We start from the raw sequence: 18,223 nt of genomic DNA on the forward strand, positions 1-18,223 counted from the left end.
TTCTCATCCAGATGCATACTTCACCTGACTGATCAGTACATAGAAACAGCTTTGTACTTAGAGTCATAGAGATGTACAGAATGGAAACAGACCCTTTGGTTTAACTCATTTGTGCTGATCTGATATCCTAAATTAATCTATTCCCACTTGCCAGCATTTGGTCCATATCCCTCTAAATCCTTCCTATTCATATATCCATCCAGATGCTTTTAAAACGTTATAATTGTACTAGCCACCACCATTTCCTCTGGTAGTTCATTCCATACACGCACCACCCTCTGTGTGAAAAAGTTGCCCCTTAGGTCCCTTTTATATCTTTTCCCTCTCACCCTAAACCTATGCTCTCTACTTTTGGACTCCCTTACCCTGGGGAAAAGAGTGTCTATTTATCCTATTCATGCCTCTCATAAGTTTATAAACATCTAAGGTCACCCCTCTGCCTACCACGCCAGGGAAAACAGCCCCAGCCTGTTTCGCCTCTCCCTATAGCTCAAATCCTCCAACCCTGACAACATCCTTGTAAATCTTTTCTGAATCCTTTCAAGTTTCACAACATCCTTCCAATAGGACCGAGACCAGAATTGCACGCAATATTCCAACAGCGGCCTAACCGATGTCCTATACAGCCGCAACATGGACTCCCAACTCCTGTAATCAATACTCTGACCAATATGAACAAAGAAAATGACAGCACAGGAACAGGCCCTTTCAGCCCCCCCAAGCCTGCACTGATCCAGATTCTCTAAGTAAACCTGTCACCCATTTTCTAAGGACCTGTATCTCTCTGCACCCAGCCCATTCATGTATCTGTCTAGATAAATCTTAAATGATGCTATTGTGCCCGCATCTATCATCACCTCTGTTGGCAACGTGTGGCAACGCATTCCAGTGACCCACCCCCTCCTTTGCGTATAGAACTTTCCAAGCATATCTCCCTTAAGCTTTTCCCCTTCACCTTGAGCTCATGACCCCTAGTAACTGAGCCCCCCACTCTGGGAAAAAGCTGCTTGCTATCCACCCTGTCTATACCTCATGATTTTGTAGACCTCAATCAGGTCCCCCATCAATCTCTGTCTTTCTCATGACAATACTCAAGCTCTCTTCATAGCTAGCACCCTCCATACTAGGCAACATCCGGGTGAATCTCCTCTGCACCCTCTCCAAAGCATCCACATCCTATTGGTTATATGACGACCAAAACTGTACGTAATATTCCAAATGGGGCCAAACCAAAGTCTTATACAACTGTACCATGACCTGCCAACCCTTGTACTCAATACCCCATCCGATGAAGGAAAGCAGGCCATATGCCTTCTCGACCATTCTACCGACCTGCATTGCCACCTTCAGATTTCTCTGTAGATCAATTTTCCCCAGAGCTTTTCCATTTCCTGTATAATTCGCTCTTGAATTGGATCTTCCAAAAGTGCATCACCTCACATTTGCCTGGATTGAACTCCATCTGCCTTTTCTCCACCCAACTCTCCAATCTATCTATATTCTGCTGCATTCTCTGACAGTCTTTTCACCATCTGCTACTCCGCCAATCTTAGTGTCATCTGCAAACTTGCTAATGAGGCAACCTACTCCTTCCCTCCAGATCATTTATGTATATCACCAACAACAGTAGTCCCAACACAGATCCCTATGTAACACCACTGGTTACAGGACTCCATTTGGAGAAACTCCCTTCCAGTACTATGGTCTCCTGCTGCCTAGCCAGTTCTCTATTCATCTAGAGAGAGTACACCATGGACCCCATGCAACTTCACTTTTTCCATCAGCCTACCATGAAGAACCTTATCAAATGCCTTACTGAAGTTCATGTATATGACATCTACAGCTCTTCACTCATCAATCAACTTTGTCACTTAGAGTCAGAGGGTCACAGAGAACAGAAACAGACCCTTTGGTCTAACTTGTCCATGCCAACCAGATATCCCAACCTAAACTATGCTCACTTGCCAGCGCCTGGCCCATATCCCTGCAAACCTTTCCTACTCACATACCCATCCAAATGCTTTTTAAATGTTGCAATTGTAGTAGCCTCCACCACTTCGTCTGGCAGCTCATTCCATACACAAACCGCCCTTTGTATGAAAAGGTTACCCCTTAGGTCTCTTTTATATCTTTCCCCTCTCACCCTAAACCTATACCCTCTAGTGCTGGACTCCCCCAACCCAGGGAAGAGACTTTGTCTATTTACCCTGTCCATGCCCCTTACGATTTTATAAACCTCTATAAGGTCACCCCTCAGTCTCCGACACTCCAGGGAAAACAGCCCCACCCTATTCAATCTCTCCCTGTAGCTCAAATTCTTCCTCAAAGAATTCTATTAAGTTGGTAATACATGACCTTCCCTGCACAAAACCATGTTGCCTATCACTGATAAGCCCATTTTCTTCCAAATGTAAATAGATCCTATCCCTCAATATTTTCTCCAGCAGCTCTACTACCACTGACATCAGGCTCACCGATCTATAATTACCTAGATTATCCCTGCTACCCTTCTTTAACAAGGGGACAATATGAGCAATTCTGCAGTCCTCCAGGACCATACCCGTGGTCAAGAATGCTGCAATGATACCTGTTAAGGCCCCATCTACTTCCTCTCTCACTTCCCTCAATAACCTGGGATAGATCCCATTCAGACTGGGGACTTGTCCACTTTAATGCCTTTTAGAATACCCAACACTTCCTCTCTTTATGCTGACTTTACCATGAGTAATCAAACATCTATCCCTAACCTCAACATCCATCATATCCCTCTCCTCAGTGAATATCAATGCAAAGTACTTTATAAGAATCTCACCCATTTTCTCTGACTCCACGCATAACTTTCCTCTTTTGTCCTTGAGTGGGCCAACCCTTTCTCTAGTTACCCTCTTGCTCCTTATGTACAAATAAAATGCTGTGGGATTTTCCTTAAACCTGTTTGCTCAAGATATTTCATAACCCTTTTTAAGCCTCTTAATTCCTCATTTCAGATTGGTCCTACTTTCCCGATATTCTTCCAAAGCTTTGTCTGTTTTCAGTCACCTAGACCTTATGTATGCGTCCTTTTTCCTCTTAGCTAGTCTCACAATTTCACCTGTCATCCATGGTTCCCTAATCTTGCCATTTCTATCCCTCATTTTCACAGGGACATGCTTGCCCTGCACCCTAATCAACCTCTCTTTAAAAGCCTCCCACATATCAAATGTGGATTTACCTTCAAACAGCTGCTCCCAATCCACATTCCCCGGCTCCTTTTGAATTTTCCTATAGTTGGCCTTCCCCCAGTTTAGCACTCTTCTTTTAGGACCACTCTCGTCTTTGTCCATGAATATTCTAAAACCTATGGAAATATAATCATTATTCCCAAACTAATCCCCTACTGTCCTTCAATCACCTGGCCGGACTTATTTCCCAACACTAGGTCTGGTATGGTCTCTTCCCGAGGTGGGCTATATACATACTGCACTAGAAAACCCTCTTGGATGCTCCTTACAAAGTCTGCTCCATCCATGTGAACCCCAGTCAATGTTATCTATCTCATGCTCACTGTTGGGAGGCCTGTAGTATAGCCCCAACACTGTTACCTCACCATTCCCATTCCTGAGCTTTGCCTCACTGCTCGAGTTCTCCATAGTACTGTCCTTCAGCAATGCTGTGATAGCCTCTCTGAGTAATGCAACTCCTCCAGCCCTTTTATCTCCCTTTCTATCCCGCCTGAAGCATCTATATCCAGTTGCCAATTATGCCCTTCGCTCAACCAAGTCTCAGTAATAGCAATAAACCAGGTACTAATCCAGGCCCTAAATTCATCTGCCCTTACCTTCTACACTTCTCGCATTAAAACAAATGTACCTCAGACCACCTCTCCCATTGCACTCATCATCTTCCTACTCTTCCCCTTAGACACACTAACTTCATTATCTAGATCTGTACAGGCTTTAGTTACTACTTCTGTACTGTCCAATAACCTCATTTGGTTCCCATCCCCCCGCTACATCAGTTTAAACCCACCCCAACAGCTTTAGCACCCCCAAGAACATTGATTCCAGGCTGGCCCAGGATGTCCAATTTGTAATACTCCCACCTCCCCCGGAACCGGTCCCAATGTCCCAAAAAACTAAACCCCTCCCACCTGCCATGCATTCATCCTGCCTATTCTTTCACTTCTACTCTGATTAGCATGTGGCAGTGGTAGCAATCCTGAGATCATTCCCTCGGAGGTCCAACTTTTTAAACTTGGCTCCTAACTCCCTAAATTCTACTTGTAGGACTTCATCTTTCTTTTTACCTATATCATTGGTGCCTATATGCACCACAACAGCTGGCTGTTCACCCTCCCCCTTGAGAATGTTCTGCAGCTTACAAAATGCCTTCTTCACTACCCTGTGTACCTGCAACAAAGCAAGGTGACAGACATACGTGGCTCCATTGAGTAAGTTTATCCAGCGAGTTGCTGAACCATACCAAACAGACAGCATGAAGCCCACTGGCCTTAAGGAGGGCAAAGTTAGACAGCCTCTTTCCTCCTCAGCAACACTTGGTGAATGTGGCGCTAAGGCAGGGCAGAGCCCCAATTTCCCAATGCCAGTTCCCTCATTTTGACACAGAGTGCCCCCATCTATCGGCATACCTTTTACAGGGTTTGCTGGATGGCCTCCTGATAGTGGAGTACTGGGACAGAATAACCTGCAGACACTTTTCCTACCCAGATTTAATCTGAGACATTTTATTGGATTCCCAACTCGCATGCTTAGACCCAATCACATAGTCCCCCGCCACCTCCAAACTCCTCACAGTGCGGGAGGGGGAAGGGGGTATTAATTTCACCCATTTGCTCATTGTTCTACGGCAAGTGTTCAATGTTTGCTCACTGGCTGCTGTCCTACTTATTGGCAAGTGCGGCTACCTCAAGAACACCTCATAGGATGTCTCAAAACACTTACAACCTGAGATTGCACAATGCACAGTATAAATGCACTAACATTAACTCAGCCTTTCCTGGCAGCCAATGGCAGGTCTGTACTTGCTCATGGCTCCCCCAGAGGTCAATAGGCCCAACAGTTGCTATCACCATCCACATAATCTCTACATGGACAAAATATCAAGACAACTGACTGCAATGGGACTCCCAGGAGAGGCCTACATGTCCGGGAGTGGAGAGAAGTGATTTTGTATTTACTATATAAATTAAGACGTACAAACCTACTGAAAACACCTGACGGAGGTGAGCTTCCTTCTGAGATTATATTCTGATCCCTTGTACACTGGGAGTTGTCAAATAAGTCAGTCACTATGTGCAGCGCAGGGAGAGGTTCAAATTACACCCATTCTATCCAGCTCACCTTAGACTGTAGTCTGACACCCTACCTGGTGTGATTCCACACCCTGAGGCCACACAAACTCACTGCACCATCCCACTGACACGCACAGCCAGCTCCTCCAACCATCCCTTGCAGTTAAATGTGACTACCTTCACACAAATCTGCAACCTCCCTACTGCTGTATACACACATCCTGGTCTCTCTCACACACACACCCTGGTCGGTTTCTCTCTCATACACACACACACACTGGTCTCTCGCTCTCTCTGCTCACACACATTCAAAAAAGGCGAACAGCTTACAAATCTGTCCTTTCCTTCAGTTAGGTATAAACCCTGAACGAACGGAGAAACGCATCGTAGACACGCCTGCAGGGCGCTAAAGCAACTGTCAAATAATCCAAGTGTTTCATTGCGAGATGCGTCAAGCAAACAGCCTCGACAATCCAGTGCAATCCGATTTGAAAAAAAAACTCAGCAAACCAGCACCCCCCACCCATGTTTTCAAAGTTTATTTACTTGCCTCTACAGAATGCTTTCCCAGTGCTCACAGCCTCCCTGTTCTGGTGACAGTCACTGTGCAGGCAGATGGGAGTTGACCTTCTGAGTGGGATGTGTGTGTGTGTGTGTGTGTGTGTGTGGGGGGGGGGGGGGGGCAAAGAGAGCAAGGAACAGGAAAAGCTCCTGTAAAACAAGCCCCGAGCTTTAAAGCAGAAAAGCGCCCAGGAGGTACTGGCAGATGCCCGGTACAATCACTCGGGCTTTGGAGCGTTTGTGGTTTTACTAAGAAACCAACAGCAGCAACAACCTCTCACTGACCCAGCCAGGACCTTCCACCCCCCCCCCCCCCCCCCCCACACACACACACACACACACACACACACCCCGTCCCCTGGACAACAGCGAGACAAGAGAGAATGGATTCTCGCAATCCTTTCAGTCACGGCAGCAGCATTCACTTCAGCGCAGTGCAGACTTACCAAGTAGTTCATCATTGATTCTTTTTTTCCTCCCCCCTCTCGTTCCGTGATGTGAAAAACTACTCCAGAGTCCCCAGCCCAGGATAATAAAGCTCCTTTAGCACTCTCCTGTCGTGTGTGTGTTTTTTTTTATATAAGTTTAATACATCATCCAGCGGCGTGACCTCACTTGTTTGGTATGAGACTCCGAGAGTTGCCTTGCGAGCACACTGACTGGGAGGGAATACTCCTGAGGTAATCTTATACTTTCCATGGATTCAGACAGACTCCCAAGGCCCCTAGCTGCAATGCAATTGGTCACAGTCAGCCTTTTTATTTAAATAAGCTTCCACTTCAACCACGATTGTGAAGAGGGCTCTGCCACTGAATGGCGCTGTCTAGAACAAACCCAGCACAAAAGGGTAAAAAAAACCCAATGCGCTCTTTAAGGAGATTGTCTCTCCGTTTTATGACCGACAAATATTAAGGAGGCTGTGGGGGGTTATGTAATGTAACGAGGTAACGGGCCCTTCCTGTCTTACACAGGTTACAGCTCCACACCTTTCACCATTCCCCATATGCATGCTATTGGCAGAGACAGAAAACTGGAAAGGCATCATAGCTCACCCTGATCAATGTCAGTAATTACATCTTCTGGGCCTATCCAGTGACGGTTGTGAGAAGGAGGGACACAGGCTTGTTCGAATGAAATCCCTCTCTGTTGCAGAGACACTGACATTTCCTGGTCTGGATAACTTGGGTTCACCATTTAGGTTGGACACAGAAAAATAAGGGAGGAAGGAATGCAGGTACATGGGCTGAATGGTCTCAGTTTTGTTCTGTCCAATTCCGACTCTTGGTTGAGATGCTGAAGGAAGGATGACCAGGTCTTGTGGTTGCACACCAAGTCTATCAGCTCTGAAGAGGGGTCACCAAACTCAAACTCTGGATCAGTTGTGCTGGAAGAGCACAGCAGTTCAGGCAGCATCCAACGAGCAGCAAAATCGACGTTTCGGGCAAAAGCCCTTACCAGACTCAAACTGTTAACTCTGCTTTCCCTCCACAGATGCTTCAGCTCTGCTGAGTTTCTTCAACAATTGCTGTTTGTTTCAGATTTCCAGCATCTGCAGTTCTTTGTTTTAAGTATATCAGCAAGACTATTTTTGCCTTCTCTTTTTGGGTCTGTGTTAAAACCCTGATATTTCCATATCACTGCAGTGACTGTTATCCAGTGCCTGATGTCATTCAACCTTTCCTTTTGCTATTGTTCTTCTCTCCTCCTCTGAAGGTATTAAACTGTTGCACTGCATTTCCACAAACTAGGAGCAGTAGGCCATTTGGCCCCTTGAATCTGCCCTATCACTTAAGATTGTGGCTGACTTGGTGACAGCCGTAACTCCACATTCTGACCTACCTGTGATAATCTTTAATTTCCTTGTCAATCAAGAATCTATCCAGCTCTGATTTAAAATTGTTGAATGAATCAGTCTCCACGGCTGTCCTGGGAGGAATATTCCAAAGATCCATGAACCATGAGAGAAAACCATTCTTCTCATCTCAGTGTTGAAGGGAGAACCCCTGATTTTTAAACTTTTTTCCCCATTTCCAGTCTCCTCACAACAGGAAACATCCTTTAAGCATCCACCTTGTCACATCCTCAGATCTTATTCTTCTAAATTCCAGTGGATACAGACCCAATATATCTAACTGTTCCTCGTAAGATGGTATCCATCCCAAGAATCATTCCAGGTAAACACTAGTAACCCTTCACTCAAGAATCATACAGAACCATTATATACATGCATAAAACAGCCATTTTGGTACATGTGAGTGTCAGCAAGCTTTTGACCTTAGTGGAACTGGCATGCAGGAGCAGTTCCCCTGTTGAGCCACGAAGTGACACTGGATAGTCATTAGAAGAGTAATCTAGCTCATTTTGTCCTTCCAATGTTCTAAAATATAATGATTCTCGAAGTGTTAATATGCAATTGTGGTGAGCTCCATCCAATCTGAATTCTGGTCTCCTTCTATGATGATGTTATACAGTCTGTGTGTGGACAATCTTGCAGCCTTGCACCATGTCCTAATGGACTCAGAAACATCATGTCCAACTCCTGCCTGTTGTAATTATGCCCAAATAGTTTTTATTAAATGTATCTTTTGCTATCATACAATAAACTATATTTCATTGTAAAAGTAACGCTTCTTGTTAAGATTATCTTGTGGTTTAGCATCTACCACTGTTAATTAAACAAATTCTTGGACTTAGCACCAAACTCCCACAGTTACATACACATTTGGGTGTCATAGAATCATAGAGTCATAGTGATGTACTAGCTCAAATCCTCCAACCCTGGCAACATCCTAGTAAATCTTTTCTGAACCCTTTCAAATTTCACAACATCCTTCCAATAGGAAGGAGACGAAAATTGCATGCAATATTCCAACAGTGGCCTAACCAATGTCGTGTACAGCCGTGTCCATCAAGAGGAAGCAGGCAGTAGCCATTATCATGATAGAAACCTTTAGAGACAAGTGGATATGGCAGGGGCTAGGGTGCATCGTCACCCTGGATCATGTTATTTTTATTTATTAAGTTTGTACACACCTTTTCAAAGTTTGTATTAATTGATTGATTGATTGATTATGTTTTAGTCCATCTGTGGTTGTTCAACCTGATTTCAGGTTTGTTTTAAAACAGTAGAAATAAGAATTTCCATTCTAGTTTTGCAAGTTTCCGATGACTATCAAATTTTGTTTTTGTTACAGTGCACCACCAGGGGCTGATTAATTCAATTGATGTTTAGTTTAAAAGTTTAGAAAGGAGGACTGGAAGCAATGAACTAGCCAGCAGTCATTGACATTCAGAGTTCAGGAGAACAGTGATGTTCCTTACTTCCAACCTGGTTAAGCCCCACTAACTCAGCAAAGACCAGGATTTGTTGCTGAGTCCTTCATGTCTGGTTTCCCAAATGAGCCTTCAGTGGAGCCTTGAGATGGAAACTTGTAACTATGGGTTTATTTTAGTTTATTCTGCACTCCACCTCTGACCCCAATCCTTCACCCTGTGACATTAACACTGGAATATCAGAGCCATCGCGCCATTATATCTGTCCCATGCCTCTTATCGTCCTGATGCCTCACAAATGTCCTCTCAAACTTATTTGCATATTGACAAATGCAAAACTGGCATCATATCAAAATGCAATTTCGACAAAATGTTGTGCTTTACCTTAAAGGCAATAAACTTGCAACAGTTTCAAGAATGCAGTAAAGCTATAAATGATTTCAATCAATCCCCCAGGAGTAATTAGATTTTAAATTGACTTTTATAAATCATACTGAATCATTTGTAAGGTATATCAGAGAACATTGTTGTGTTTTCTGTTAATTACAAAATACAGTCAAAAGCTTTTACAGTGTGTGCGAATGTCCTTGTGCCAAAAGCACTGATTTAATTTCTAAAGCTCTCTTGAAGGCCTATAAAGAAGCACAAAGAGCAGAAATGCTCAATGACCTTAGCTTGGGATGGGTTGACTTCTAGCACTATGTTTTTTCAGCCAGCTCAAAAGATTGCAGAAAATGCATCTGTACAAATATGCATCATTTGCAGATATATGCATTGAAAATTACACAAGCATTGATGTCAGTTGTGTCAATTTCAAGTTTGTTGCCCTGAAGGTAAACTGTGTAACTGAGAGCTCTCTCCACCCCGCAGTGTCTATCTTAACCCTCATCATTAAGAATCCAGTCCTACTCCACATCTCTTTTCTTTGAGAGTGTGAGGAAGTGCAAACAAGCATAGTCATGTGCCAATCTGTGCACAAAAGAAATATGGGATTGAAGTTCATATCATTAATAATCCCACATTCACAATCAAAACTGATTGAAGTATGGAAATCCTGCGGTAAGGGAATATTTAAATTGTGACTGCAACTGACCATGCGTTCAATTTTGCTGCTGATTTAAAGCTAATTTGAACACTGCTGCAAACCAACGCAGTCTTTAATCTCTTATAAATTGGAAGAAATTTCCTTGACCACAGCAGGAACAGTACCAATCAAAAACGCACCATGACAGCCCACTTGGCCCCGTTCTGTCACAATCTTTTGTGACGGCAAGCAAAAGAAGTGACAGTTTTTTGAATACCTAGAGCAGTGTGTCAGAATGCCGATAAGACCAATTGTCAGGCTTCAAATCCCCTTGGATTTTAACAGCTCATTGCCAGGGCTTTTTTTCCACAAATCCAATACTGTGTAGCTGCAGCTAATATTCTAACATGCCTAGAACTAGAAAATAGTATTGACCATTGGTGACACAGTATGAACAGCTACAAACTGCAAACTTTAAGATTAAAACACACAAAATAAGTATCATTTGCAAATACTTGCAATGGCATCTCCATTACCGGAGAACCAATTCGCTTTGTTACAAAATCTCACTTGTATTTTTGCTGTTTCTATTGCTTGCTGTTGCTCCTTGGAAATTTCATTTATGGATTTCATTCGAAAGCAGAAGCTTTACCTAACTTATCAAATAGGAACCAAATAGTAAGCAGGATCTGGAAGGACTGAATCGGTCATTATTTGGTTAAAAGTCAACAAATTCAACGTTGAGATCATCATGATATACGCTGTCAGATGGACGTCACGGTCCCATAGCAGTATCTTGAAGAAGAACAAGGCATTTCTCTCCAGTATCCTGGCAAATCCCTTGAGCTGTATCAGAAACAATTTATCTGGTCATTATCACATTGTCGTGTGTGGGACCTTGTTCTACAACACTACTTGTAGTATTTCCGACATTACAACAGAGCCAACACTTCATAAGTACCTCATTGGTGGTAAAGGGTTTCAGGACATCCTGTTATATAAATGCAAGCCTTTCTTTCATGTTTGTATTAAGGCTTATATAGGCAGTAGGCTAGTAGCTCTAGCCAACTGGTATTGTGACATTGACAGAATATCACAAATACGAGCTCTAGAAATTTCCATCTTCTCTTTTCCCAGTATTTTGTTATACAATAAGACAGTACTGTTGAGTCATGAATCCTTCACAATTTACAGGTACATATAATGATAAGAGAAAGAGCACATCCACAGAAACAACAAAATTAAACCTACACCCCCAACCTTAAAACAAATTGGACACTAAAATCAAACTTGATGTTACACAATAAAATGAGGTGAAACCACAAGATTCAACAATTCCTTAGCAATCTTTATAACCATAAAGTTTGGGGCAGCACGGCGACTCAGTGATTAGCACTGCTGCCTCACAGCACCAGGGTCTCAGGTTCAATTCCTGCCTCAGGCAACTGTCTGTATAGAGTTTGCACATTCTCCCTGTATTATCATGGGTTTCCTCCCACAATCCAAAGATGTGCAGGTCAGGTGAATTGGCCTTGCTAAATTGCCCGTAGTGTTAGATGCATTAGTCAGAGGAAAATGGGTCTGGGTGGGTTACTCTTCGGAGGGTCGGTATGGATTGGTTGAGCCAAAGGGCCTATCTCCACGCTATAGGGAATCTAATCTAATCAACTTCACTCTGGTGAATGTCACAAGAAATCTTTGCTTTGTGTAGTGGAGTTTTAAACACTTTAATGGAAAAACAACAATGCAGTTCAGATCGAGAAAGATCATTGTTGTAGTTACTGAGATAATAACATTTTTTTCAAAATACAGATCTAGAATAGCAAATTTCAAATTTGTTGAACAACATATTACTTCCTTCATGAAACAGCTTAGTATTTGTTTGGCCACATCTACTCAATGTTTGTTCCATACATTAGGTTCCAGAAGCTTCTAGGTCTTCTGCAGGGCTTTCAGCAAAGTTAAACAAGGTGGTAGTTTCTCTGCAGCCTGAACTACATTTCTAGATGAGGCCAGTTGCAGGCCCTTGGATTTACTGACTCCCTGATCTTCTCCATGTCACTAGCTTCAATGAGCCCAAACGATGCACTGCCAGAGTTTTAGCAGCTGTCACATGATTCATTTCTTTCCAAATCACACTATTGAAAGGTTCTGTTTACAAGCCATTAATTCCAGATGGCCATGTCCTTTTAAATGCATTTTGAAGTTTCCTGCAGTTACCATGGACACTTAACTGTGCTCAGTGATTGTTATATCAGAAGTCACTAAGAATTGGTTAGCAAACAGTCATCCCAATTGCTCAGTGTAATTATAACCATCGGTTTCATACTTTGCTTTGGAAAAGCCAAGCAAGCCTATGGAATGCACTTTTCATTTATTTAATCTTGCAACCAAGTATTCAACTCCGAATGAACTTGAAGAGCGATCATTGCACTTAGCCAGCAGTGTATGGTATCCATCAATTCAGTTACAGGGAGTTGCAAATAGGTCCCCCAGGGAGTCTTAACAGGAGATGTCATTCTCAGTAGGTTATCTTAAGAAAATGCATTCTTTTAAACAGATTCTTCTTTCTTAGTTTACAGTTAGATTTCCTCTTCATATTAACATTGAAACTAAGAGAATTGGTCACTTAGCTTACTATCCTGGTGATTACATTTCAAACCAATGTCTAAGCACACTGCATAAAGTGCCCATAACCTAAAACTACAAGTTTATTTTTTAAGTGAAGGTCAAGTTCTACAGTTTTACTTAACCTTAGATAATGGCTACCCATTAAATTGCTATTTTATTATTTCCCCTGTGGTGTTGAAGTTTCACAGACATTTCATTAATCTAACAGCAGTTTTTATTTTAGAAATAAAGTCTTCCCCCATACTGTTCCATATGCTTCTCAGAAAACACAGTCTGAAATTGTTTAACCACAACTGAATCAGATACACTCCAACTTTCTGCATGTCTTCAAAAGGGAATGGGATTAGTTCTTGTTTAGGATTGATTAGGAAGTAAGTCCCTCAAAAGATGACCCTGTCCTTTCTCAGGTAGTGATAATGCTGTGGGAGGTGGCAGGTGAAGGAGGCATGGGAAGAGAGAGAGCGAGAGAGAGCGAGAGAGAGTGAGAGCGAGTGAGTGAGAGAGAGAGAGATAAGACAGAGTGAGAGTCAGTGTGTGTGTGTGTGAGAGAGGGAGAGAGAGAGATTAGACATGATGCCTCAACCATCATGACATTTGGGGCAGACTTGACAAGAGCTGCTGATACATTCACATTTTATTACAAAGAAACTTGTCCTTAATTTTTAATTTCATCCCCAAACTCCCTTTCACGCAGACCGGTGAACCATATCAAGTCCCCTCCCACTGGAACCCATTCTCTTAGCTTCAGACCATCTTCTCCTTCAGATGATAGACTTCAGTCATTCAGTTGCAAGGAACAAGAAGGAGATCAGCCAATGGCTCATTACTTACGGACATAGAACTACCATGTGGCTGTGGGTTTAGTGATGACAGGTTTACCTGTCTATAAAAGACATCTTCTTTCATGTTTCCTTTTGTCCAGGCATTAAAGTTAACCCACAATGGAATGAATCAGCACACAATAGAGCAAGCACATTCTTGGCCCATTTCAGATTGAATCTTTTGAAAGACGTCCAAAGAAAGTTGGCAATCACACAACTTCTAACCACTTTACCCAGTGGAACAGATGGATCCTTGGTCCCCATCTCCAATACTTCTAAAACTTATAAACAAACCTATTCCTACTACCTTTCTCTCAGGCTGCACAGACCACTGTTCATCAGATTAATCGTCAACTTCTGGAGACTCCAAGATAAATGGTGGAGGGTTAACAATTATATCCTCTCATCACCTCTCTTCTGTTTTCTTTGGATCACATGGCACTTAGTGCAAATTTACCAAGAACCGCTTGGAAAGAAGTAACGTTAAATGGGTAACAGCAGGCAGCAATAAAATGCACATCAAATTGTGTACTGCATAAAATAAGAAAAAAGATAAACATGCTCACTTTGTTCATACATCACTGTCACACTATAATATGAAATTGTTTTGGTTCAAATCAACCACTAGGTCAAAAGAAAAGATCTTTCTCCCAGATCTTGCATACTCGTTTTTCCTCTGTGCCTTCAGTAACAATTCTATGTGAACATTTCAGGAATGTGCTACTTTCCCAAAGAAATGCATCTCATGCTGGTAATGGAGGGAAAGGCATTTCCTTTCTCGGGGCTCAGGCTCTCTGGGGTTACCCTTGCTATTTGATAATGAACTCACAAGGAAAACATATAATTAAATTAAAGATGCACAGGCCATCCCACAACCCATCCACTGGCTTCAGTTCTGCTTTCAGCTTTTGTAAGGCTTTGCTGGAATTCTGGAGAATTGTGCAGAATTGTTTTACATGTATAAACTTTAGCAATTCACAGTTTATGACATTGGAACCCTCGAGAGAACTATCTGACCCTCATTTTACCTTCAGATCACAGAGATAATACAAGATCAAAATGATTTAAAATAGTAATTGATGAAATATAGTTATATTAGGCAAACAACAGAACATTTCTTGCTAGGATATCTATACAATGCAAATGATGTAATTTGTTTGCTTCGCATAAGCTCAAAGGGTATAATATTTAAAAACCTTGAGGTGCAAGATAACCATAATATATGCAGCTAATTGTTGACATAACTTTACTTACGAGGCTGACTCTCATGTTGAGAGATGGTGATTGTGCCTGTGTGTGTATATGTGCTTGTGTGTTTGTCAGTCAGCATTTGTATATCCATGATACGGAGGAGCTGGTGCTGGACTGGGGTGGTCAAAGTTAAAAATCACACAACATCAGGTTATGATTAGATTAGACTTACAGTGTGGAAACAGGCCCTTCGGCCCAACAAGTCCACACCGACCCGCCGAAGCGCAACCCACCCATACCTCTACATTTATCCCTTACCTAACACTACGGGCAATTTAGCTTGGCCAATTCACCTGACCCGCACATCTTTGGACTGTGGGAGGAAACCGGAGCACCCGGAGGAAACCCACGCAGACACGGGGAGAACGTGCAAACTCCACACAGTCAGTCGCCTGAGTCGGGAATTGAACCCGGGTCTACAGGCGCTGTGAGGCAGCAGTGCTAACCACTGTGCCACCGTGCCGCCCACAACCACTGTGCCACCGTGCCGCCCACCTTCATCAGATAGCTGCCCCTTCATCAGATAGCTGACCTGATGAAAGAGCAGCGTTCCGAAAGCTAGTACTTCCAAATAAATCTGTTGGACTATAACCTGGTGCTGTTGGATTTTTAACAGTGTCTGTGTATGTGCTCATGTCAGAGTCAATGTGTGTGTGTGTGAGAGACAGTATCAAACCATGTGCAAGTGTGGGAGTCAACATCAGTTTGTATGTGTGTGTTGTGAGTCAATGCCAGCTAATGTCAGTGTGTGTGTGCGTGTCACTCAGCGTTGGGGAGTATGTGTGAGAGTCATTTTCAGTCAGTTGATGTATTTGTGAGCATACTGTGTAAATGTGTGCTTGTATCAGTCATTGTTTGTGTGTGTGTGTGTGTGTATGTGTATATCCATACATGCGTGAGTGAGGGTCAATTTGTGTGTCGACGAGGTTTTCCAGGGAGGAGGAAACTCACACTGAAGTGAAGAGCAAATGGAAAGATCCATTGGTTAATTACTTTCCTAGCATTGCTAGGGGGCCAGAGATGCAGGACTGCTCTCCTCAGCCACCCCTGCTCCCCACCCATCCACCTCCCCTCAACCCCAGCAAATCAACTTCGACAATACTCCCCCATTGGACCCCATGACTCGATCCCCAGTAAATGTTCTTCATATTTCCAATCTTCCAGAGGGCCACAATGTCCTATCTGTCCCCACACTGATTTCATAACAAGTGACATTGGCCAGTGCATTGGTGACCTCTCCTTCCCTGAGTGACACAAGTTCTCCCACAAAATAACCAGCCAAGCTTCTTGATCGACCTGGCTATCAACTGGATCATGGAACCAAAACATTCCCAGCTGCTTACGCCTGGCTTTCTGACCCCAAAGACACTGTGTCAGAACACTGCATGTAAGAAGAAGCAAAGAAAATATCCCCCTGGCAAAACAAACACAAGTACTCTGGTAGCTCCAAGTTCTTCCAATGACCCAAAGATATCAGGGAAATCCAAAAATGTTGCTCTTAATTATTCAGCCAAAAATGATAGTGCAATGTTACCATTAGCCTCAGGGGTAAAGTTTTCATTTCCAATCAGCTTCCTTACTGAAAGTGTGTGTGCGCATTAGATTAGGATAGGATTAGATTCTATTGTCATGTTTCCTGCAATTGACTAGCCTACCAGCATTCACACATGAATAATGGGCGAGGGACTGAATGGAGACTCATACCCATAGAACTCTGGTCGAGCAAAATGTCAAGAGCCCCAGGAGACCAGAGTAGGATGTGGTGCTACCCAACAACACTGTCCAAACTGAGGGAGCCCCACACAGCAGAAAAATAATACTCGAAAAATAATCCTGTGATGTGAAGTGTGATCCTGTAACTTGCCCTGCATGTTGTTTGGGAAGCTGATCAGATGGATTTTTTTTTAACTGGGGGTTTAAATGGTCTGGATTTCTCGTCTCCAACAGTCCAAGAGACAGAAGATGTGATCCTGACAAGCGGGTGTGAAGAATGTGATCCTCTGTGCAAGGCAAGGGTTACATTTAGGATAAGTATGCTCCTATGGAGAAAATAACTTCTCCAGAGCCTAATTTTCCTGCCCCACACCTTACACATAAACACACTCACTTTGCCATGTGGTTTCAGGTAATTGCTTACCTTTACTGGATAATAACAATGTTCAGTAAAGCACACCTCTACTACATTATCTTTGCTTGCAAAACATTCTATTATAATCTAGTATTAATTTCTGAATTTAGCCCACAGTGAAAATAATACCATATGTTCAGAAGTTCACATTCGCTCCATCATTACCACATTTAAAACCAAGGACAGTCAAGTACAAGTCGAGAAAAAAAAAGTGTGACCCTCTCAAATCACACTCTGCTACCATCTATCTCATTATCTCAAAATTCAGCACAATTGAAAACCAGCCCCATGTGGCTCTTCTGTTATCTGTGGGAAGTCAGAAGCTGTGGGAGGTAGTTTCATTTTAATGGAGCTACTTGCTCCTGGGCTTTTTATTCTCATCTAAATGTCAATGTCTTTGTTATTATGTGTAAGGACATTAAGCAGCAATGGAGACAGAAGATACTAGAATCAGCTGAATGCTTTTCTTCCCGCTGAACAGCCACGCAGTCCAGGGATGGAAATCTCTCCAACACATTTACATTAATCACATCCAGTCGAAATGTAAACTACAGGAATCTGCCTAAGAACTGGGAAAGACCTGACCTCAACATGATTAGTTTATGAGTAAGATTCTGGTCATCATTTACAGACTGGTGGCCTTCAAAGGATTTGTTTACAAGTGATATTTTGAAACCTAGAGCGATTGCTGCCTGAATCTGCAATGGTCTGACTTGAGCACATGTGCAATCAAGTGCTGACAAAACCAATGATCAGATGCAAGACAATTGAAGAAATCATTTCCAGATGAAAGTATACTTATTGCTTTTGTTTTTAATCCTACTGGTGGAATTGAGTCAGCTACTGATCCTGTGTTGAATATTTCAAATCTTTTTTGAGCTAGTGTATGGTATGTTGGAGTGAAATACCTTATAATCACCATACTGTGGTCAACCATCCCAGAATCCCAGGCTCATCGTATTGCATTTGGCTATTCAAATGAGCAACTTACCGAGAGCAACTTTGTAACCCTGCACATTCCCTCTTTTCAGGAAACAGTTTTATTCACTTTTTGAATGACACGTGACACAGAGACTCAGTGGTTAGCACTGCTACCTAACAGCGACAGGAACCTGGGCTCATTTCCACCCTCGGGTGACTGTCTGTATGGAGTTTGCACATTCTCCCCATAAATGCATGGATTTCCTCCAATTTCCTCCCACAGTCCAAAAGATGTGCAGGCTAAGTTGCCCATTTGGTGTCCA

At 42.8% G+C, this 18,223-nt stretch overlaps 1 protein-coding gene across 3 annotated transcripts in view; it reads right to left on the bottom strand.

The window, feature by feature from the left end:
• The window catches only part of bcar1 (BCAR1 scaffold protein, Cas family member), a 240,737-nt gene that overhangs the window by 102,365 nt on the left and 120,149 nt on the right, over positions 1 to 18,223 (bottom strand). Inside the window, exon 1 of one of the 3 annotated variants that reach the window (XM_060838153.1) lies at positions 6,298 to 6,524. The exons of the other annotated variants lie outside the window; for them this stretch is intronic. Within the exon in view, the coding sequence (XP_060694136.1) occupies positions 6,298 to 6,312 (15 nt within the window). The 5' untranslated portion in view covers positions 6,313 to 6,524. Of the gene's footprint in view, positions 1 to 6,297; positions 6,525 to 18,223 lie in introns of those variants that run through there. 3 annotated transcript variants of the gene reach the window in all.

This window comes from Hemiscyllium ocellatum, chromosome 17 (assembly GCF_020745735.1).
Source record: "Hemiscyllium ocellatum isolate sHemOce1 chromosome 17, sHemOce1.pat.X.cur, whole genome shotgun sequence".
Lineage (NCBI taxonomy): Eukaryota > Metazoa > Chordata > Chondrichthyes > Orectolobiformes > Hemiscylliidae > Hemiscyllium > Hemiscyllium ocellatum.